At 52.5% G+C, this 23,756-nt stretch overlaps 1 protein-coding gene across 5 annotated transcripts in view; it reads left to right on the top strand.

Annotated features, from left to right (window-relative positions):
* Positions 1-23,756, top strand: part of NFATC2 (nuclear factor of activated T cells 2) — a 158,910-nt gene that overhangs the window by 101,043 nt on the left and 34,111 nt on the right. For all 5 annotated transcript variants that reach the window (XM_061127517.1, XM_061127520.1, XM_061127515.1 and 2 more), the window contains exons 7-9: positions 9,670-9,725; positions 10,373-10,499; positions 11,721-12,410. In XM_061127517.1, coding sequence (XP_060983500.1) covers positions 9,670-9,725; positions 10,373-10,499; positions 11,721-12,410 — 873 coding nt within the window. The remainder of the gene's footprint in view (positions 1-9,669; positions 9,726-10,372; positions 10,500-11,720; positions 12,411-23,756) is intronic.

The following is a 23,756-nucleotide window of genomic DNA, read 5'->3' as shown; positions in this document are numbered from 1 at the left end:
CACTGACTTGAGCCATTTTGTGGTGAGATAGCCTCTTGAGTTCTGCAGCGGGTCACTGAGGGCAGGGGGTCCTTTTAGGACTGTCTGATGTCTAACTGAAAAGACTCCTGAGTGGATGCGGTCCCTGGACCGATGCCAACGACAGGCTGGGGTGCGCAAGGTGCCCCTGGGCCCGGAGGAGTGGAGGGCTTCCCTGGCGGGATGTCTGGCCCCCAGAGGCTCCGACAGGTTGTGGGGGGATGCCCTTGTATTCGCAGGGAGCTGGTCTTGCTCTTTTGACCCCAAGCACTTGCCGCCCAGCCCGGGACCGCCTTCTGCAGGGGGAATCCCTGTTGCTCAACTTCTTTTTTCCAAAACGGCTCCGCGTTCCCATCTCCATGGACAGTTTGGCCGGCCGGGCTGCTGCGGGGTGGGGCGGAGTGGAACAGTTGAAGTTTTCCAAGGAAGGGGAACCCCAGCTGGTTCTCACATTAAGGAAAGGTGACAGCCTCCTGGGCTAATCTTAGCCCCCACGTTGGGTCATCCGCACCACCAGCTCCAGTGTGCTTTTTATAGCCGTCGACTGAAATGGAATTGGCAGTTTCCACTCCAGCAGGATGACAAATTGGAGGATGGTGGAAAAACAGTAGGAGAAGGGGAGCGTGGTGTTTCTTAAGTTAGAAAAGCTCAGTGTTTTGGAAAGTGGCATCTTATTTATAGCAGCAGTAATAATAATGATTATTATATTGTTTTTATTACTATTTTTAATGATTTGCAGGACTTCTAGGGGCCCGCGTGAGCTGGCCCTGGCCCGTCTGTCCAATTTCAGCCCTTTGGACTTGCCCCCTGGCTCCTGGGCCATAGCTATATTGTCTTCACTCTGTCCTCAGACACCCCACTCTCCTTTCCATCATAGGAGCTTTGCTTTTGCTGTTTCCCAATGGGTTGCATCCTCCCATTTCTATAAGGTTCAGCTCAGAGGTGACGTCCTTAAGGTGCCCCTCCTTGACCATCTGCTCCAAAGGTGCTAGACCTCCCTCCCTTGCCCTGCCCTGCCTTCTCTGAAGTTCTTAGCTCTATGAGAATCACCTTTTTAAAAAACCATATTAATATTAATATGCATAGATGCTTAGATCTATGCTTAATATGCTTAGATACTTAAACCATTAATATTTTGGCTGCACCAGGTCTTCTGAGATCTTTAATCTTCGTTGTGGCGTCTGAGATCCTTATGTGCAGCATGTGGGATCTACTTCCCCGACCGGGGATTGAATTCTGCATTGGGAGTGCAGGGTCTTAGCCCCCAAACCACCAGGGAAGTCCTATCTGCTGGAGAGATCTTGTCTATTGTTGTTTTTATTTTGCTCATTTATTATCTAGACTCACATTTAGAGTTCCTTGAGGGCTGGAACGTGGTGTTTGCTGCTGAGGCTGCAGCATCTGGAACAACCCTGGCCCTCAGTAGGTGCTTATGGTGGTTGTGGTTTAGTTGCTAAGCAGGTGCTTATACATGTTGCTGCTGAGTGAATATATTTAATTGTCACACCGGCCTGGAGAGGCAGGCAGCATTAATCCCATTTTACAGATGAGGTCACTGAGGCTCACAAAGGTCAAGCCATGGGCCCCAGGTCAGCTCCCAGCTGGTGACAGAGCTGGAATCCCGGGAACATTTGTCATCAACCCCAGAGGAATCTCTCGAGTCACATCCATGAAGACAAAGAGGAACCCCACAGAATGGTCCATAGCTTCCTATTGACCATTTTCAGTCATTGCTGAAAAGCCTTTCTTATATTCTCTGAAATGTAAGAAATGTGTAACCTCCCCAGGCAAAGTTCATTCTGGGAAGTCCAGGCTGTTCCTGACTTCAGCTGGTAACCCTGGCCCCTGGCCACCCAGGCCTCAGGCGGAGTCGGGGGTCCCAGCAAAACATTGCAAAACAGGAAAAAATCTAAGGACACAAAAATAAAAGTGATGTGGCAGCGGAAACGGGGTTGCCATGGCTCCGCGCGACTCGCCGCGCCTGGGTGGGATCCAATGTTTTGGAAGGTTCCTCCACATGACACAGAGTTTTGGAATTTTTCAGCTGGTAAATCTTTCTTAATTCAGCCCCCCTCCCTCCCCCTGGCCCTAGCCAAGTAGCTCCGTGGCCCTCTGTGTCCCGCGGGGGCGTAGGCTGGAAGCGTGCCTGTGTCGGATTACTCAGCTTTGAAACTTAAATTGTTTGAAGAGAACTTGTGTTTTGTTTTGCTGGACGGTTTCTTGGACCAGTCTGATGGCAGAGGCTCCTATCACCTGTTGAGAGGGCAAATTGATTTTTTAGAAAGAAGGCGTGGGTGGTGGAATTGGAATTCCCTCTTTCCCACTGAGTCATCACATCCTAATGTGAGTCATTTTATGACTTGGAGGTTCCCAAAGGTTGTATTTTGAGCTTTGTTTAATAAATATAAATGCATATGCTTAAAATAAAAATTTTTTGCTAAATTAAGTACTTTTCCATGGATTCGTCCCCTGGAAACATTGGAACTCACTGAGAGAAGACACCTCCTCTTCCCACCTGTTTTTCTCCATGGGTTTGGCTTCACCCCATCTGGTGTCTTCTGAAACAATTGACTTGGTCTGGGAGTCTCTCTGTCTTGGACTTGCCTCTGGGAAAGGTCAGCCTTCAAGCTGGGCTTGACCATGACTAAGGCTCTGTAGACCTTTGCCCTCGGTGACTCATGTCGGCGGTGTCACAGGTCCCTTGGGCCGGAGCCCACCACTTACCCACAGCTGGCTGGGGCTTTGAGCGTTCCCCCAACAACAGAAGTCAGATTGCAGCTCAGGAGCCCCCCACCCCGCCGGAGATAGAGAAAATGGTCTTCTTTTCAGAGGGCTGAGTGTTTGCCCAAACTCCAGCCTTCTCGTGTGCAAGAACAGACTTTGAAGGATCCTGCTATTTCAATGCCTTAAAAAGAGGACATGAGTTTTCTAATTAACATGGGCCCTAGTGTTTTCACCATCAGAAATTGTTCTTGGCGCCCACAGACTTTCTGTAATTTGCAATTAGCAGGCTGGAATTTCCATCCCCGTCGAGAAAATCATATCTTTTATTAACGAACTGTCTGACACCCTTTTGCGTTATTTTTTTTCCCCCTATAGTTTTGGTTGCATACTTTTTTAAAAAGTAAGAGTGGTATGTGTTTAAGGGTAAGCAGGCTGAATTTTGGATCATCCAGCAGATTTGACTTGAAGCCTGGACAGACCTCATCTTATGTGCTTTGGGACTTGGTTTCCCCATCTGTAAAAGGGGGTTTGGTGGCATCTGGGTCGTAAAAGGAGGTCGAGGATCTGAAAGTGCCGGGCCATGGTAGGTGCCCAGAAGATGTCAGCTGACTGTGCACGTGTCCCCTGGGAGCTCGGTTTTCTTACCTGAGTAAGGCCCGGGTCGTCTTCTTGTCTGGGAGAAGGGTCCTTGCCGGCACAGGTGAGCCTTTCCCCTCCTCTCAGCTCCCAGCCATCAGACGCTGCTGTCAGGCCTGATGCGATGGAGGGAGACTGACGAACGGCCCGCCCCCTCCCCATCTTACAGATGGGAAGCCAGCTCACCGAGGTGGGCAGACTTCCTTGAGTTGACAGCACATGTCAGAGGAATGCTGGGTCCCACACCCCCACTTCCCGGTTCCCTGAGTGGCCGTGTGAGCTGGTGGAGGGCACCTAGGGATGACAGCCCATCGCGGAGAAGAGGTGCCCCTGGGCTGGGGCGAGAGCTGAGCTGAAATCTGGCCTCCGTGCAGACGATGGGCTCATGCTCTGCTAGCCTCGCTCCTCCACGCACTCGGCCCCCAGGGTCTCCGTGGCTGCTCCCTAGATATTTATTAGAAACCTAGTGTGCACAGGTTCTGTGCCAGGCCCTGGGGGCATATGACCAAGGAGGTCCCTGCCCTCAGGGCGTGGCTAGTTTCAAACTTGCCTACAAGCAGGTCACCTTGAGATGGGAGGAGTGCTGTGAGGAGAGGAACCAGTCCTAGGAGCAAGACCAAAGGGTCTGGAGGTTAAGAGAAAAATACAGGATGCTAACTCAAATCCAGATTTCTTAGTTTGAGTGTGTCCCACGCAGTGGCACAGAGCTTGGGACATACTGATAGTTAAAAAAGTATTCCTTGTTTTCTGAGATTCACATTTAACTCGACAGTCTGTATTTTTGTTTCTTATATCTGGTAACCATGGGCTGTGTAGTCAGGGAGGGCTTCTCTGAGGAGGTGGCTTTGCGCGGAGCCCTAAAGGTGGGAAAGAGGGAGCCAGATGGGCGGTCGGAAGAGTGTCCGGGGCAGGAGGAACTGCCCCGGGCCAGGGTCCCAGCCTGGGGCTGAGCCTGGGGTGTTTAGGGAACTGAAAGCAGACCCAGGCCGCTGGTGCAGGGTGAAGGCGCGCGTGGGACACCAGTCAAGCCTGCGGAGGTCGCGGGGGGCGGGGGTCAGGTCAGCCTGCGCCCTGTGGACGTGGCGAGGAGTTTGCATTTCCTTCCAGAAGTGAGTAGCTGTCGGAGGCTGTTAAGCAGGCAGATGTCATGATTGAATTTACATTTTTAAGATTGTTTTGGAGAATGAGCTCGGAGTGGAGGCGGGGGAGGGGGGGTCACTGAGCACTCACTGCAGTTGTGCAGATGGGGACCTGGGGCGGGGGGTGGGGGGTAAGCCTACCGAGGAAGGGGTGAGGCGGAAGGAAAGAGGGGAGGTGTGGGAATCAGGCCCTTCCTCTCCAGCTCTCGGGAAATGCATCCAGGGCAGTGGCACCATTTTTTGTGGTGGTTTAGTCCACTCAGTCGTGGCTGACTCTGTGACCCCGTGGACTGTAGCTCTCCAGGCCCCTCTGTCCCTGGGATTTCCCAGCAAGAATACTGGAGTGTGTTGCCATTTCCTTCTCCAGGGGATCTTTCCGACCCAGGGATCGGACTTGCATCTTCTGCACTGGCAGGCAGATCTTTACCACTGAGCCGCCTGAGAGCCCAGTGGTACCATTCTGGGTGGATGAAATCCTAAGGGTCCATTCCTGACCCCTCACCTCTCATCTGCTCGGCTCATTAAGCCTGTGCATCCAGAGAGCGTGAGTTTTTCTGCTTGTTAAGCAATCGTAAAGAGCAGACCCAAATGACTTCAGCCATCTTCATGGAGAAGGGAGCTAATTTTAAAAAGCAGAGCCAGGCCTGGGAAGCATCACACGCGGTTTCCTAACCCAAACTGACACTTTGATTTCCTCCTGGTTCGCCTGGAGCCCAGTGGCACGCTCACCGGCCCCAGTGAGGACGAGCTTGCTTCCCTTCTTCTGAGAGCGTGCTCCTTTCTGCGGGGGGTGCTGACGTGAGCCCACCACTGACACGAGGCTGACTGCGGAGACTCCAGCCTGGATCCGACGCTGCCCTGCTCGCCGCTTCCAGATGCACTGCTCCATCAGAGGGTTCAAGAGCTGCCTGCAAGAACTCCACTAAACCAACCTTCGGGGCCATCCACCCACAGACCCCCCTGGCCCGGGGCCGCGTGTGCTCCTGGCACCACGGCCAAGTTAGAGCGGAGGCTGGGATGTTTCTTGAGCTGTGTGCTTCCCACCCCATTGTTTCTGTCTTACAGAGCCTTGCTGAGGCTTCTGTAGACCCAACCTCTTTGCCCAAAGGAGCTGGCTCTTTTAGCCTCTGAGTAAAGACTTGGAAGAGCCTATTTTGTGCTGGCTGCCAGCCCCTGTTAATTTAGGACAGGGGAAGTTTGCCCAAACATCTGCTCGAGAGACCGAAGTCCTTTATTTCATCTCAGCCCAGCGCAGTAGAAGCAGACTTGGTCTTCTCGAGCCTCTTCTGTTCTGGGCAGGTTTTCCGAGTCCCGGACCTAGGGTAGCAACCCGGAGGTGGATTACCTAAAATTATCTAGAACTCGGGCTGAGTGGCTCTGGTTGAGTTTGATTCCTTGTCTGCACCTGTAATAACAGGCTCCTTCCTTCAGTCAGTTCCCTCAAAGGATTCTTCACTGACACGCAGTGATTTCTCTTTGTGGGGTCTTTTTGCAGAGTGGCCAGTAGCCGGCCATTTCCCGAGCTCTGGCGATGGGCTGAGTGCCGGGGAATCCCGAGGTTGGTTTGTGCATTTAGTCCACCTGTGTTTATTGAGCATCTATTGAGCGCCAGACACGTCGTCCCGGGGAGAAAGCAGAGAACGAGACAGCGATGGGGCCCTGCTCTCTGGGAGCACGTCCCCGCCCTCCATTCAGGCAGCCAGGCCAAATGTCTAAAACTGCCTTTGGGGCCTTAAAAAATGGAAATAATGGTGAAAAGACCCATATTTGAAAGGAAGGAAAAATCAGGCACCGTGCCACCTCTCAGAATTATTTTTTCAAGAGCAAAATCTTCGTTTCTAGGTGAAATTTCATCTTGAAATGTCAGCAGCTAATTAAAAAGCCGCTAAGCCATCCTATAGGCCAGTTGGCTTTCAAAAAAAGGGGGGGCTGTGGTAAACTACACCCTGGGCTTCCCGGGTGGCTCAGACCGTAAAGAATCTGTCTGCAATGCAGGAGAGATCTGGTTTCATCCTTGGGTCAGAAAGATCGCCTGGAGAAGGGAATGGCAACCCGCTCCGATATTCTTGCCTGGAGAATTCCATGGGCAGAGGAGCCTAGCAGGCTACAGTCCACGGGGTCTCAAAGAGTCAGACATGACTGAGTGACTAACACACAAACTACACATAACATAATACTGATCGTTTTAACCATTTGTAGGCGTATCATTCAGTATGAAAATGCATTCACAATGCTGAGTAACACAGCACTGCTTTCAGGACATTTCCCATTTCTTAAACAGGAGATCTGTGCCTGTTAAATAATAAGTCTCTCCTTCCCCAGGCCCTGGTAACTTGCAGTCCCTTTTCTGTCTCTATGAATTGGCCTGTTCTGTGTGCCTCATATGAGTGGGACCAAACCATATTTGTCCTTCTGTGTCTGGTGTATTTCATGTTTTTAAGGTCTGTGCTTATAGCACATATCAAAATTTGCTAAATAATATTCCACTGTATGTATCCGTTCAGTTCAGTCACTCAGTCATGTCTGACTCTTTGCCACCCCACGGACCGCAACACGCCAGGCCTCCCTGTCCATCACCAACTCCTGGAGCTTGTTCAAACTCATGTCCACTGATTCAGTGATGTCATCCAACCATCTCATCCTCTGTCGTCCCTTCTTCTCCTGCCTTCAGTCTTTCCCAGCATCAGGGTCTTTTGCAGTGAGTCAGTTCTTCGCATCAGGTGGTCAAAGTTTTGGAGTTTCAGCTTCAGCATCAGTCCTTCCAATGAATATTCAGGACTGATTTCCTTTAGAATGGACTGGTTGGATCTCCTTGCAGTCCTAGGGACTCTCAAGAGTCTTCTCCAACATCACAGTTCAAAAGCATCAATTCTTCGGCTTTCAGCCTTCTTTATGGTCCAAGTCTCACATCCATACAGTATGTATAGACCACATTTTGTTTTTCCCTTTATCCACAGATGGTCACTTGGGTTGTTTCCATCCCATGGACCTCTGTTTTCTTTGAAGAAGGACTTTTCTGCTTCAGCCACCACTTAGGTTATAACTGTTACTTACTGCAGCAATGTAATAAACTCTGATCATGTCAACAAATGACTGAGTCCTGGGGCATGAAATGAAGTCATGGCCCCTTGAGGGTGTCCTGTAGGATGGGGGAGGCGGTAGGACAGGTGATGGTGGGGGGTACCCAGAGGGGATAAACTTGGTCCAAAACAGGAGACTTCAGCTGAGTCCTGAAGGCCAAGCCACCACCAGTGCCTACTTCCCTCCATTAACTTGGTGGAGGAGCTGCATGGGCTCAGGAATCTGGAACCACGTGATACAAGAACTCAGTTCAGCCAGTGAGAGGCTAAGGAGGAGGGCAACACACCAGACATCAACATTGTTCCTTTCTTGGGTTAATTTGCTACTTGATCTTCTGACACAGCTCACACTGCAGCTAGTGAGGACGTGGTTTTTGATGAGGACCTGTGCTCAAACTGCCATCTGAGAGGTGGACACGTGTCTCTTCAATGACCTGTGACCTGTCTCTGATTTTAAAAAAGTGAGGATTTTCTCAGAAGAGCTCTGTCCAGGGCTTCACACACTGGATGTACCCTATCTTGATGACTTGACTTCAGATTCCTTGACGTCTATCCATCCGTCCTCTCTTGCTTCCTTTTGAGCAGCGGCTGATGTCAGCTCCTGGTTTTTCCCTGCCCCCGTCAGCAGCCTTTGGAGCTGCTGACACTTTAGTACATTCAGACATGAAATGTTTACTAGGCACCTACCATGTGCTGGGTGTTGGTGAGACGGTGGCAACTCTAACTTGGTTCCCTCCGCAGGGATATCTTCCCTTTGGGCATAAACCTGTGTCTCCCCTCATCATTTCAGGACATGCAGGCTGACTTGTTGGAGAGGGCTCCAGTCGGCTTAGTGCTTGTTCTTTCTGCAGATCATCTTGATTGCATCAGGTTTGGTGGCAATCACAAGTTTTTATTACTTATTATGTTGGGAAACAGGTCCTCTATGAGTTGAAATAATGCTTGGAAACTCGGTTTCTTTGGGTAAACCTGCTGGTCCAAGACTACATGGTTCAAATCTAACCTATCACAGAAACTGCTAATCACCGTGCTTGCAAAGAGAGGTGGGGGTCCTTTAGCCAAATGTCGGGACACGGTACATACCCAGCCCACCTTGGCGAGTTAATGCTACACCTGAGCAGATTAAAGGCTCTGAGCAGTCCTGCAGTAAAGAAATCCACTTGCCTGACTCTGCCTTTGCCAAATGCTTACTAGCTGGTAGAGCTTGCTTTCCTTTCTCATAAACCCATTTAATATTCTTCAGAGCCAGTGCTCCACAAAACACCCTGGAAACACTTGTGGAAATGATTTGTTTCAGCCCCAAACTGCCCTCTGGCTGATGTAGGTGGTCAGCAAAAGAAATCTATTATTTGCAAACGCAGAGTTTTGTTTGGCCCAACTTGTTGGCCTCAAACTGGGGAGCCAGTGCCTTGCTCCAGGGAAGGAGGGTTTACCACCGAAACCTCTCCCCGCCTCTTGTGATGAGTCACGTGAGAGCCAGGCTCTCTGTTGACTAAAAGGTGGAGGGTGGGCGCCTGTGTTCCCTCCCTCTCCCAGGCCTCGTGAGCCAGGACATTGTTTAAACCTCCAAGGACAGAATATGCGAGCCACCTGTGTTCTCAGACGATGGAGAAGTCATGTCTGGGACAGCCACGGGTCTGTAATGGGGCCCCTGTGACCAAGTCTTGGCATATGCAGAACATTTTGGAAATAGTCTTTGGTTGAACAAAGCATATTATAAAGTAAAGCATATAATAATCCTTGTATTTTAAAGAAAGATGAAGATATTTAAATGTAGAGAAAAAAAGATAATGGTTTTGGGATGATGGACAATTTCTATTTTTTCCCTGATTTTGTAGCGTTGCCCAGTTTTCTATTGTCCATGTGCCTTCTCTTTGCAAAATGAAATATGCGTTTATAGAAACAAAAATACGTATATGTACATACATGCACACCTAATGCAGACATGCAGGTGTACTTTACTGAAGTGATCAAACTTTGAAGCCAAGATGGGTATAAGTTGGTGAGTTTTTGCCTTAAATCTTCGGTTGCTAAGAATTCCTTCAAAGTCTGTCATTTCTAAATTTTTCCAGATGGGCAGCAAATTTGGGAGATGGAGGCCACGGTGGATAAAGACAAGAGCCAGCCTGTAAGCACCCAGACATGCTGACCGGAAGGATGTCCTGTCCACCCCACACCCTAGTGTTCTCTTTCCCTCTTTTCTCTCCTTCCTTCATCAACGTCCCAGTGCTGTGGACCAAATAGGCATTTAGTGGGTATTGACTTGACGAGTGAATTACATGTTTCCTGAGCGTCAGACCCTCTGATTTGTAACAGTGACATCTTAAATATACTTTGATAGAGTAAGTAGTAAGTCATCTCTGCTGCAGCTGAAAAGTCAAGTTCCCTTTAATTAGAATTTTGCCTGTAAGCCTGCAGGATATGTCCTGAGCCTTTTTATTTTTATTGAAGTATAGTTGGTTTACAATATGCTGTTGGTTTTGGGTGCACAACAAAGTGATTTGGTTGTGTACGTGTATACATATATATCCATATTCTTCTTTTAAAAACTTCTTGTCCATTATAGATTATTACAAGAGATTGAATACAGTTCCATGTGCTATAGAGCAAATCCTATTTGTCTGTTTTATGTAGAGTCCTGTGCATCTGTTAACCCCACACTCCCAATGTACCCCTCCCCACCAGTCCTTTTAGATGGGCTGGCTCACTGTGCTTAGGACCTTGGATAGGAATTTACTTGCGGTTGCAGTTAAATTACTGACAACTCTCTTTCAGAACATGCTTTTTGTTGAGATTCCTGAGTATCGGAACAAGCACATTCGGACTTCGGTGAAGGTGAACTTCTATGTCATCAACGGGAAGAGAAAACGAAGCCAGCCTCAGCACTTTACCTACCACCCAGGTAAGGAGTTCTCTCTGGAGGCCCCTGGGGCGTGAAGAGGCAGCACTGCCTGTGTGCGGGTGAGGACGCCTGTGATCTGCTGGGCGACTTTGGGCAAGTGACTCACCCTCTCTGAGCCTCAGCTTCCTCATCTGTCAGATGGCACCTTCCTTATGAGAGCTATAGAAATCAAATGCATGTAAAGTGCTTGGGACCGTCTACATCCATGATAGTAGCTGTTGTTATTACTATTTTCCTTTGCAAGGGCAGAATAAGAATGGGGCACATGCAGGCTTGTTTACTGGAAGATGGCAAGGTTGCTGACTCCTCTCTCTATCGTAGATCTGACCATAATAGAGGCAGAAAGTGAATATGCTGTAAAATCCAGATCCTTAGGGACCCCACAGTAGGTGGTCACTTGACAGATAAACAGTTACTGGGCGGATGACCAGGCCAGGAGGCCTCATTCCCACTGAGCACCGCCATCCCCAGATGGGCAACGAGAGCCATGTTTCATTCATCCCTTTGAGCACTCAGTGCCAGGTACTGTTTAGGGTGGGCTTCCCTGGTGGCTCAGATGGCAAAGAATCTGCCTGCGATCCAGAAGACCCAGCTTCGATCCCTGGGCGGGGAAGATCCCCTGGAGAAGGAAATGGCAACCCACTGCAGTATTCTTGCCTGGAGAGTCCCATGGACAGAGCAGCCTGGCGGGCTACAGCCCATGGGGTCGCCAAAGAGTCGGACACGACTTAGCAGCTAAACATTAACAACTATTCAGGGTGCTGGGGTCCCAGCATTGAACAAAAAAGACCCAAGAATCCTCTAGTGGGGGGTTGAGAGAATAACAGCACGTGGAGTGCACAGACATTTCAGACGATGGTGAGTGTGGTGAAGGACGGCAGGCAGGGAAGGGATGGGAGCTGCCAGGGCAGACGGAGGAGGCAGAGGCATAATTTTACATCAAGCTCTTGTCTGAGCTCTCCCCTTTGGGGGAAAAGACAGCACACATCCCAGGGCTGGTGGGAAGCCACCAGCCACCTTCCCCTAAGAGAAAGACCTATAGTTCAAGGCCATCCAAGGTAAAATTTCTAACCTAAGACAGTTGCTCAGGGGGAGCCTCTTGCCAGGTCTTGGATCCCGCCCGTCTGGCCTCCCAAGGCTGTGCTCCCACCCGCCACCCGCCCATCCTCCGTGCCCCCCGCTGGTGGCGCTGAGAGGTCGCCCCGTGTGCTCTTCTCGCAGTCCCGGCCATCAAGACGGAGCCCACTGATGAGTACGACCCCGCCTTGATCTGCAGCCCCGCCCACGGGGGCCTGGGGAGCCAGCCGTACTACCCGCAGCACCCGATGGTGGCCGAGCCCCCCTCCTGCCTCGTGGCCACCATGGCTCCCTGCCAGCAGTTCCGCTCGGGGCTCTCGTCCCCCGACGCGCGCTACCAGCAGCAGAACCCGGCGGCCGTCCTCTACCAGCGGGGCAAGAGCCTGAGCCCCGGGCTGCTGGGCTACCAGCAGCCCGCCCTCATGGCCGCCCCGCTGGCGCTGGCGGACGCCCACCGCTCCGTGCTGGTGCACGCCGGCGCGCAGGGCCAGGGCGCGGCGCTGCTGCACTCCGGCCCGGCCAACCAGCAGGCCTCGCCCGTCATCCACTACTCGCCCACCAACCAGCCGCTGCGCTGCGGAAGCCACCAGGAGTTCCAGCACATCGTGTACTGCGAGAACTTCGCGCCTGGCCCCGCCAGGCCCGGCCCGCCCCCCGGCAGTCAGGGCCAGAGGCTGAGCCCCGGCTCCTACCCCACCGTCATTCAGCAGCAGAACGCCCCCAGCCAGAGAGCCGCCAAAAACGGACCCCCGGTCACTGACCAAAAGGAAGTGTTACCCGCGGGCGTGACGATCAAACAGGAGCAGAACTTGGACCAGACCTACTTGGATGACGGTAAGGGGCTTGTCTTCCTCGTTGTGCGTGAGTTCCATGCCCTGTAGCCAACCCCCCTGCCCAGCAAGCTGACTGTATGGCCTGGGTAGCCGCCTTTACCTGCCTGGGGCCTCGGTGTCCCCCTCTTTAAATGAAGGGAGTTGAATAAGATGACCTTTAAGGCCTCACCCAAGTTTGTGCATGAATCATTGCCCAGCAGGAGTTTGGGGTGGGCGTTAGGGGTTTAGTTGCCCCGCTCCCACAACCATGGCAACAGAAAGAGCAAATGAGGGCACTTCTGACCCCAGGAGTGTGCCCCGGGTCACAAACCGGGTCCTTTAACTGCTTCCACTCTCTTTCCATCTGCTAATTTTAGACCGAGGATAGGGCAACAGAAAGGAAGGAAAGCTAAGCTTTTATGGAAAGAAGGAAAAAAAAAAACCTCCCACTATATAGTCTTCTGTTGTGTATTTAGGGGAGGGGTTGGGGTGGAGGGAAGGGGAGATCTTGAAGGGTGGCTGCCTCGGAAGGGCGCATGAATGGGGGCTCGTGGGCAGGCTGCAGGCGGTCTCCACCACGTGCGCGTGGAACAGAGCCGCGCATTGATGCGGGGAAGCAGCGAGCTTCCGCTGTGGTGAGCCCAGCTGAGGGGCTGGGGGGGCCAAAGGACAGATGCAGAGGCAGCTTTATGTGTCTGTAGGTGCCCGAGTCGGGTGGAAGGGCCCAGCCGGGGGGCAGACGTGTTGGGGGTGGCAGTGTGGGTGATGTTGGTTTATGATCGCAGCGAGGAAGAGCAAGCTGTGTTGGCAAGACTCACCTAGGACCAGCCAGGTGCCACTGCAGGGGCAGAGAGGGCGGGGTGGGCAGAGCGGCCGTTCCCTGGGGAAGGACGGAAACAGGTGGCTTGGATTTCTGCATGAGAGAAGGGAAGCCTATCCCACTGGCTGGCATCTGCAGCTCGCCCTTGAGTGGCAACAGCATCTGAGACACCCTGAAATGTCAGTTGTTCTGGAAAATTTACTCTCGGGAATGCACCCAAGGCATAGGAAGTAAGGCAAAAAGCGTCGAAATAGCCACAACAGTTATCATAAAGACCGGGTGCGAGATGTCAGACACAGTGAGTGCAGGACGCTCACTCAGAGACTGTTGACTGACTTTATGCAAAGTTTTGACAATCTGCGATGTCTTGTAGTTTCCACGTCCCCTCTCTAGTAAAACTATCTTTCAAAAACTTCCCCCCAAATGTATCCAGCAAAAGTCCTGAGAACCTTAGTTTAGAGTCAGACTGCCCCAAGTGCCTTACAAAGGTGACCTCAGAATACTGCTGAGTTAGTCACTGAGCTGTCTGGTCCTGAGTGTTCAAACGCAGGTTGACTTAGGGGCACTGTGCTGTTTTAAGAAGAGAGACCCAGGCGCCATCCATTCTCAAAACGATGTATACCCGAAATGGCGAAGGTCAAGCGTTGCGCTTAGCTGCAAGGGGGCTATCGTGTAGGAAACTGCACTGGTGTGGAGTGCCTTCCCTCCTGAGATGGACAAAGTGGGCTGTAACCTGACCACGTTCCTCGCGTCTGCTCGGGGCTGGGTCAGGCAGAGGCGCTCCATGAATAAGTGATGCCGGAGCAGGGGCTGGAGCTGTCCTCCCCTGACTCTTTCCGCGCTGCTTTGGTCTCTGGAGCAGGAAATGTGTCGGCCCCTCCCACCCTGTCCGTCCTCCCCCCACTCAGACCAGCGCGAGCCTCTTGGAAAGAGAAGGGGGTCAGTCGCTGGTTCTCTGTCATGTATCAGGACCCAGGGTCACGAGTAAGCTCTGAGCACCTCTTGTTGCCCCAGACGGAGGCTTGTGTTATGGAGGAAGCAGCTGAGCGTGGAGACCCTTTGGGCCCTCCTGAGTGTCTTTCTGAACACAGGCAGGTTCAAGGTCAGGGTGAAGATGGCCTCCCAGAGGGTCAGTAACACGAGTCAGCTCTAGGGCTGTCTTGGAGAACCAAATACAGTGAACCTGCTTCTCCGGGTGGAGCCTTTTCTTAAGTACAGTCTCCATAAGCCCAGGCTTCCCTGCTGGCTCAGTGGTAAAGAATCCGCCTGCCAATGCAGGAGACACAGGTTCAATCCCTGGTCCCGGAAGATGCCCTGGAGAAGGAAATGGCAACCCTCTCCAGTATTCTTGCCTGGGAAATCCCACGGACAGAGGAGCCTGGCAGGGTACAGTCCATGTGGTTGCAAAGGAGTTGGACACGACTGAGCAACTAAACAACAAACCATAAGCCCAGTTCCCTGGAATTTTAGGAGATATTCTCTGAAACGAGGGTTCCGTGTCTGGAAAAGGGGAGAAGCACTTGATAAAACCAAGTTTTTATGGCACTTGTTTACTGCAGGGCTTCTCAGAGCCTTTGCTGGCCTCATGGACATTCTCATTTTCTAAGCCAAGAGAGAATTGCTCCATCACCTGGACAGCTCCAGGGGTGCTGCTCCCACTGGGTTTGAGTGTACAGCCTGGCGGGCCTGGGACCCCGTCCCCTGACGTTCGGGAAGAGTAATGCGGAAGCCTCTGAGTTCAGAGCCAGCCTTGCCCCATCCCGTGTGCCGTATTCAGGCTTCACATTCCTGGGGCCAGAGTGGGGCACAGGGCCGGGGACGATCTCCACCCCTGTGGCCCCAGAAGGCAGCCCCGTGACCGCTGGTGAGATGCTCTGCCTGACTGGTGGCGTCCCCAGGGCCCTGCCCAGCCCCGGGCCCTTCAACGGGAAGGCGCCCATGTGGCCGTCGTGTGCTCAGGGCTGAGCCCAGCCTGCCCCGCCACGGTAGCCGCCAGGAAGAGGGCTATAGCATTGTCTGCCAACTGCTGGCTTTGACACCCCTCTCGCAGACGCCTTCTGGCCGGTGTACTCACAGAATGTTCTCAGGCTCTGCCGTTGACTTCATGAAGGTGGGGTTCAGACCGGTCAGCTCTCTGACGTTTCTTCCTGACCGGTAAACTGGAAATCCCAGGGTCATCTCTCTAGTCTGTCTGGAAGGCCTGCTCGGTCCTTTTCATCCCTTTGATCAACTCCCCCGTGGAGATCCCCCCACAGAATACACTCTGGCTGCCTGAACTCCAGCAGAAGGTGCTCCTGGGGGCGGGGGTGGGGGGCTGTTTCTCAGATGCCATTTCTCTGCCTTGGGATTTTGGCAGACTTGACTTTCCTCGATCGTTTTGTGAGAGCTGGGCTGATGTGCTTTGAGGGTCAATGGAAGGTTCCGCAGCTGGAAAGGGAAGGGGTCACCACGGAGGACTCGGGTCCAAATGCAGACGCGTCACCATAGCAGTGGCCGCACCGCCTCGCGTGGTCCCAGGAAGCCACGACCCTTGGCGCTCTCTCCCCGACCCTTGGCTCCCGACCCCGGCGCGTCTGGTCTGCGTCCCACCTGGTCCCACTGCTCTCCTTCCCAAACTGCATTCCTGCACACAGACGCTGTCTGTCTTGGCCCCCGTTTTTTTCCCTTGGAACTCCAAAAGGCAGCTTCTGCTTTCTCCACTCCAAGGACTTGAGGCGTTTTCCAAAAGTCTCTTTCTGAGCTAGCAAAATAAGTGATATTCCAGGGCCAATGTATCCTCACTCCTCTGCTGTGTGCCTGCCTGGACCCAGACTTTCTTTCACCGTTCTTCTGAAATGCATTCTTTGCACACACGTTCACTGTTGGTTTTTTTTTTTTTTTTCCCCCCTCTGTCTGTCTCACTTGTCCCCTTCTGTAACTGGCTTCTTGCTCTAAAGCCCCGGGCTGTACCTGGGAAATACCTTCAGCTCAAAACAGTAGCCTGATCTGAGTCCTGAGCAAATCCTTCCCTCCCTCCTTTCCTGCCCCTACCCGTCCGGCTCCTCTCCTCCTGACTTCCTCTCCCCTCTCCTCCATCCTGATTTAACTGGTCACCTTCACTGTACTCTGCTGGCTCAGATGGTCAAGAGTCTGCCTGCAATGCGGGAGATGCGGGTTCTATCCCTGGGTCAGGAAGATCCCCTGGAGAAGGAAATGGCAGCCCACTCCAGTACTCTTGCCTGGAAAATCCCATGGACAGAGGAACCTGGCAGGCTGCAGTCCATGGGGTCGCAAGAGTCGGACACGACTGAGTGACCTCACTTTCTTTCTTTTTCTGTAGCAGGCACAGTCCTGGGACTCAGGGGTGCGCTAGTGACAAGTCAAAAGTCCTTGCTCTCGTGGGGTGTTTTCTGGGTAAAGGAGACCGACGTTAGCACAGAAGGTAACAGGCAAGTGTCTTGCGGACGGCAGTAGAAAGCCACGAGGGACCGCACGCAAGGCCAGGAGCCAGAGTGTGGCCAGCTGGGGGCGGTGCTGGCCCTGAGAGGTGGGCTCCAGGGAAGGTCTGAGGGAGGCTGTTTCAGGGAACGGAGGCCGCAGGCGGAGGCTGTGAGCTCAGAGGTGTGGGTTTTCATCCAGAGGGCACTGTGAACTGATTTCCCTTTTGAAGACGTCACTGGCTGCCTTTGGACAGTGGACAGTAGGGAGGTGAGAGATGGAAAACAAGGGGTTTGCTTCCTTTTAGACAAACCCCGATACAAAGGCAGTGAGCCCCATGGCAAGTGTTGGGGGGCAGTGTGCAGGGGCGGGGCGGGGCACATTTTACAAAATGCTGCCTTGTGCGTCCTCTCCGTAGTGCGGTGGTTTGAGACGGAACTATAACTGCCAGAACGGGGTGAGTTTACAGGGAGTTCTGAGCCCCGCTCCCTGCCCAGAACTGAGGGGCGGCTGCACGCTCACCCCCCAGGGCACCTGCGTGTGACAGTGTGTGTGTGTGTGCTGGGGGCAGGCTGGCGGGAGAGGCTCCGGGAAGCGGGGTCTCCAAAGAGCGGCGGGTTTGCAGGTCCTCAGGCTGTCCTGCCACGGGCAGGGTGGCGAGCCTGCGCCGGCAGCCTTGAGATGCTGCCGCAGACAAGAACGCCAGGGACGGTGGGGAGGCTTGGACTCAAAGGAGATCCTCCGTCCCCTTATCTTAAGGAGAAGGATGAGGTCTCAGTGATGGCCAGAGCCTCTTGGCAGAGGCTTTTAAGGATGGCAGATGGTGTGTGTGTGTGTGTGTGTGTTTATAGATGTCAGAAGAGCACAGACCAGTCTGTCTGGTTGTGAATCCACTTTTCTGTTCTTCGTAGGAACTAAAAAATCATTTCTCGAAATACATTAAGTTTGATTATTTCTACATATTGAAATACAGGCACACTCGGAAATCAGTGGTGTATGCTCAATTTTACCAGGTGGGCCGACATGTAGTTAAGCCACCTGGACTACCAGGACACCAGATCTGGTTAGAGCCCAGGAGCCCCCAACAAGGAGTCTTCTACCTTCTCCACAAAGGCGCCGTGACCCTACCTTCCGACCCTGGGAGTTCATTTTGCCTTCTTGCAGAAACAAGTCATGCAGCCACGCTCCCCTGTGTCTGGCTCCCTTCCATCAGCTGAGATCCACCAATCGGGGTAGTTGAGGTTCATTCACTCTGTTGTCCATGGAGGGAATTTTCTACAGCCTCTGAGTCCTTGTTCCTGTTGATAGAGAGGACCGGGCTGTTTCTCATTTTACGGAGAAGCGGTATGAACACTCTCGAACTCTTCTTTTGCCCTCCACACAAAGGGTCGGGAGTGGAGCCCTTGCCAGATGGTTTTCCAAAGTGGTCGTACCAGTTGCGACGCCCACCACAGTGCAGGGTGGAGCGGTTTGAAGGGTAGTTCACTTTGCATCTTCTGACTCTGGGGCCAGCTCTCATTTCTGATGAAGAGGCCCAGTTACGGGGGACTGGAGACCCAGGGGCAGCAGGCTATATGGGTATAGCAGCTCTGACCCCTGCTTGGACCAGGTACTTAAACTCTCTGGGACTCTATTTTCTCCCCCTGAAAACTACATCTCCCGCTCAGATACTCAGGCTGCCAAACACACGTTAAGGTCTGCGCTTGTAAATATGGTTCCTAAAAGACGTTCAGCAGTTATCGCTTGCTCCCATGATAGTAACAGTGGTCATCCTAAGAGCCTGCTTCCCTTCAGGTTTCTTGTGGTGCCTTCTGCAGCCTGGCCTTTATTTTGGTCACTTTAATGCTTTTTTGTTCGATGAGACTCCTCCACGTGGACAGAAGGTAGGAAAAAGCCCCAGAGAAGGCGCTGATCTGTGACTCTCAGTGGCTGCCCTTCCGGCCCCCAGAAGCGGAGGGTCCACGCACTGTTCACCTTGGGGCCCAGACACAGCTCAGGTTCAGTTCCTGGTGCCTGCTCTCTTCCTGCCCTGGGAGAGAGCTGGACAGGTTAGAGTGAGCCCCAAACCGGCCTATGGCGGCAAGGCAGCCCCCAGGAGCTTTTTCTTGAAACTTGGGCATGGCATGGGTGCACGGGAAGGAGCTGGCCACATCTTGCGTGATTCTCCGTGGAGGTGCTTGCCTGGGGCTGCCAGGCAGTAGAGCCAGAGGTGCAGCCGACCACACGAAATGTTTGCGGGACAGGAGTCTGCCCGCAGCGCTCTGACCTCCATTTGGCCTTGTTTGAATCTTCGCCTTCCCTTGTTCCTGGTTCTCAGGACTTACTTGCCATGTCTCTGTAAGACACATTGATTGGAGCTTTGAATAGTAGCCTTTGTACTTACTTGTGACCTTGGGCAAGCAACTAGCTTTGCTGTGCCTCAGTTTCCCCATCCATGGAATGGGCATGATCCCAGCTCCTCCCTCATAAGGCGGTAGTGAGAGTGTATTGAGTTAAGGCACGTCATATCTTAGGAACAGGGCTTGGCCCAAAGTACTCCCCGATAAATGTTAGCTGCTCTTTCTGTTTGTGAATTTAATTGACTTCTTGGAGGACAGGGTTCAAAATTTTACCATACGTCTGCGTAAGAGAATAAAAATCGGCTCTTCTGGTCCTTGGTGATGAGCCCATGTGCCCCTAGGCCCTGTCTCTTCCACGTGGAGTAGGGGGGACAGAGCCCCAATGTACGGGTTCAAGGTTTCCTTCCCAAGCGGCTTTCAGGGGCCGCGGGACATCTTCCTGCACAAGGGGCCGATGCCCTGGGCCGAGGGCCAGCGGGGAAGTCCCCGTTCCCGTGTCCCCTGCTCTGCATGCCTGGTGAAGCACGAATGTCGGGCCCAAGTTTTCCTGGTTGTGCCGTTGGCAGAGGGTCCCAGCCTTTTACCCAGAGGCTCAATGTGCCAGAGCCTGAGAACCAGGCCAGGGAAGGGCGGACGGACAGACAGGCGCGCCCTCCAGCGTGCAGGAAGTGGGGAGGCGCACGTGCCTGGCACGGCTTTGTCCGGCAGGTCGGGGGGCTACCACTGCGGCTGCTCAGTGCCCACGGCAAGGCTGTCACGAAGCAGCTCCTGTTTGGAGAGGCGGGCGAAGCCCACGACAGCCCGCCCGCCGCTGAAGACGACCGTGTGTCCGGCCGCCGCGTTAGCCCAGGAGGGCTGGGCTTCCGGGCAGTGTCCCTGGGGGCGGCGGCGCTGATGGAGGCTGACGTGCAGGGATTCTCTGCCCCGATGACAGCTGAGCAAAGTGGTTGCCTGGCTGATGGCACCACGGAGAATGTGATCTGGGTTTTGTAGCCTGGGGCTGGGCAGGGCACCAGAAAGCACCAATGCCAGGTTGAATTCACACACCTTTTGTGGGCAACAACGGAGTCCAGGCTTCTGCTGAAGGCTTCGGTCAGCCATCTTTTTTAAAGTTCATTAAAAGATATCTGTATTTTATAAAGGCAGTATGTCCACTTGCTTGAAAAAAGATACAAAAAGATATCCAGTGAAGTCTTCTTCCATTTTTGCTCTGCTCCTTGACACCAGTTTTCTCAAGCCTTCTAGAGTAGTGTTTCTTATTTTTTTTTTTTTAATCATTAATGCCATCCTTTCCACTTAGGCCCCTTTTAAAATCAATTTTTTCCTAATCACCACCCCCATGAACTGTCAATCGCAATACCTGTTTTGTTCCAGGCCCTTTGCAGGGCCACAGACCGTTGTGATGGAAGATCATCCTCCGCCTTGGGGATGTATCATCCCGATGGGGAATGCATGCCGTGGTTTCCGTTTGTAATCGTGAGCACATGCAGATGTGTCTTCTTCTCTTCCCCATTGGTTCTACCAAAGGGAGCGAAACCTGCCCACAGGCCCCCGCGGTTGGGGGTGAGTGTCTTGCTATCGCAAGCAGAGCTTACACACCGTCCTGCAGGGAACGGGTGGGCAGGTTGGGGTCCGCCCTCAGGAATGGGATGTCTGCTCCGAGGGTCCAGCTTTGACTCGGGGCCTGCTGGCTATAGAGCTTCTGGAACTGTCTTCCCTGGCTTTCAGGCTGGCCTCAGCGCTTCCCTCCTTTGTGACCTCGGGCTGATGACAGTGGCCCCCGACTCTGAGGGTGACTGCATGGCAATGGGAGCATCCCTGTAAGGACAGCACTGTGGCCCCTGTGTGTGCGTGGGGTGCCCAGTGGTTTGTATTCTTTTCTGCCACCAGTGTCATCGATTCTGGGCCGTTGCTGTGGGCTCCGCATTTGCGTCCCCCTCAGTTTATAAGTTGAAGCGTATCCCCCGGTGTGATAGCTTTAGGCCGTGGGCCCTTTGGGAAGTGCTTAGGTGTCGAGGATGGAGCCCCATGACTGGGGTCGCTGCCCTTAGAGAAGAGACCCTTCCACCGTGTGAGGCGGGGATGAGAAAGCTGTCATCTTGGAGGAAGTAGGCCGTATCAGCCGGCACTTTGGTCTTGGACTTCTCTTCCTCTGGAACTGTGAGAAACAAATATTTGTTGTTTATAAGCCCCCACGTGACTGTTTTGTTCTAGCTGCCTGACTGGACGAGGACAGACGTAGCAGGAGGGGCAGAGCTGGCTCTGGAGAAGAGCCCCGAGGCTGACTCTCAGCCTGGGTCCTTGTCACCCGGCTGGGCTACTTCTTATTAATTCAGCAGAGGGAATTCAGAGTCTCACTGGAGAGGGCCCAAGTCCAGAAAACTGCTTGCCTAGAGAGAAGTCCTTCCAATGAATATTCAACCCCGGAGCTCCAATACTTTGGCTACTGATGCAAAGAGCCAACTCTTTAAAAAAGACTCCGATGCTGGGAAATGTTGAAGGCAGGAGGAGAATAGGGTTACAGAGGAGGAGATGGTTGGGTGGCATCACTGACTCAATGGCATGATTTGAGGAAGCTCCAGGAGATAGTGACAGACAGGGAAGCCTGGTGTGCTGTAGTCCATGGGGTCGCAGAGAGTTGGACACGACTTAGGGTCTGAACAACATCAACAGAAAGACAAGCCCACACAGTTTGTGAGAACTCGTGGTTGATGATCCCTGAGCTGGTGGCAGGCCTGCCTCCCTCTCCCCCAGGAGAGGCTTCTGTCCCAGGGGCACTGTGATTTCGCCCCTCCTGATGTTTTCTCACCTTCTGAGAACCTCTAGCTTCTAGCTGTGGCTCTTAGCTGTCCTTTCATCCCAAATCACGCCTACTTTGCATTGCTGCCTTATGAAAATTTAAGAGGCCACCTTCCAGCTGACTCCAGACCCAGAAGTGCTCAGCCATCTCTTTGAGATTCTGCAAAGCAGATGTTTTCAAAGGAATGTGCTCTTGCATTTTGAGGTCAGATGCTACCAAACCACAAGAAAGTCCATTCTCAGACTTGCTGTCCACTCAGCCCGCATTCCAGAGCAGCCTCTGACCCACAAAGAGCAGACCAGGCCCCAGAACGAGGACCAAGGGTACTATTTGGTGTCACCTGAGGGCCCCTCCCGTCACAGCCACCAAGGCCCAGTTTCACCTGTGCTGCTTTCAGTTTCCACCTTCACAACGAGGTTATGGTCTTGGTGGTAACAGGTGAAGGAGTAAGGTGATCAGTGAAGCAAGATACGCGAGGAGGTGAGCATCCAGACCTTCTTTCCAGGGCTCTTCTGGACTTTCATTCATACAGCACAGCCTGCAGAAACTGCTGAGGCTCACTTCCTCCCTTGGTGTGGAGGGCTCATTGCTGAGCCTCACTTCCTCCCTTGGTGTAAGTGCCGGGCAGGCTGGAGATGTGGCTTGTTTCAGGATTATGAGCAACTGGGTGATTACTGTAACATCATTCCATGCAGGACTGTACTTGTGATGGATCTTGCCTCATCCCAGACCATCATCTAAGATCATCCAGAACGCGTGTCTGTCTTAAAAAACACAGAACTCCCCAGTATCAGCTTGAGCTGTAATTCATTTGTCTCTAGCAAAGTTAGAACTTGAAAAGTGATTTAGTTATTTGAGGCTATGAACTATATGGGAGGGGGACAGTCCATCAAATCTTATTTTCATACTAAATTTCTACCTTGTACTCCCTACCTTCTCCTGTATCAATAGAGCCATTTCAGATAAATAGTAAAGTTTATCTTCATAGGAAAAAAAAAAGTCACCCTTCTTTAATGAAATAGCCCTGGTTTTGTTCAACTCCACAGAGTTGAGATTTGGGTGCATTTTGTCTTTTCTCATCCTCAAGCCTAGTTCTGGAGTCTCTTTTCTTGCTGTGGACCGACTCAACTTTTATTTTAGCACCATTTTTCTTTTACTTTTCATTCCTTTCCAAAAGCAAGAAGAGAAAGGCTTTGTTCTTGGGAAATGATGAAACCATTTCTCTGGCTCTTCTCCACCACATTCCTGACACCTCTTTAATTTGTTATTGACCCTGGGGTCTGGTTAGCTGAGACTGTGACTGTAAAGGCAGGGCTGGGGCCTGTTTTGCTCATCCACGATGTCAGGTGTCTCTCTCTCGAGGGGAAGTCAAGGCACCCTGAGGGTGGAGTGTGAAGAGGGAGTCTGGGCAGGTCCTCAGATCCAGCCCTGCCCCTTCCTGGCAGCAGGATGACATCGGCAGCATCCCTTTCAGCTGCCATGAAATCAGATCTCCAGCCAGGCAAGCGAGACAGTGTGTGCTGCGGTCATTTTACAACGAGCACCATGTACCCCGACCCGATTTTATGACGAGATTGTCTGTTGCAGGCGGTTTGGACTTAAGTCCCAGGCATGCTGCAGACCAACAAATGGGTTTCATCTGAAGCCCGTTAGTTCCACCATCCCGGGAAAGTTGAAAGGCCGCTCCCTGGTTGTTAAGTTTCCAAAACCCTGGGCAGAGTGGAGGTTCTGTTGCATAAGCCGACTACGTGGGGAACGCCTTTGAAATGTTCCGCAGCCGGTTCTTATAGATTTCTGGAAGCGGATGGTGTCTTTTGAATGCTCAGCTTTATTGGAAGCCTAAAAAAGAATTGACCCAATGTTGATGAATGCACCCTTTCCACGTCTCACAGCTGGACTGAGTTGTGGTCTCTTCAGGGCTTGGCACGGGGACGGCCCACTGGTGCTCCATGGGCCGGATTGAGCCTGCACATATTTTGTTTGGCCCACGCA

Source organism: Dama dama, chromosome 23 (assembly GCF_033118175.1).
Source record: "Dama dama isolate Ldn47 chromosome 23, ASM3311817v1, whole genome shotgun sequence".
In the NCBI taxonomy this organism is placed as follows: Eukaryota; Metazoa; Chordata; class Mammalia; order Artiodactyla; family Cervidae; genus Dama; species Dama dama.
The sequence above is the reverse complement of the archived record's forward strand: the minus strand, read 5'-3'. Positions and strand labels throughout refer to the sequence as shown.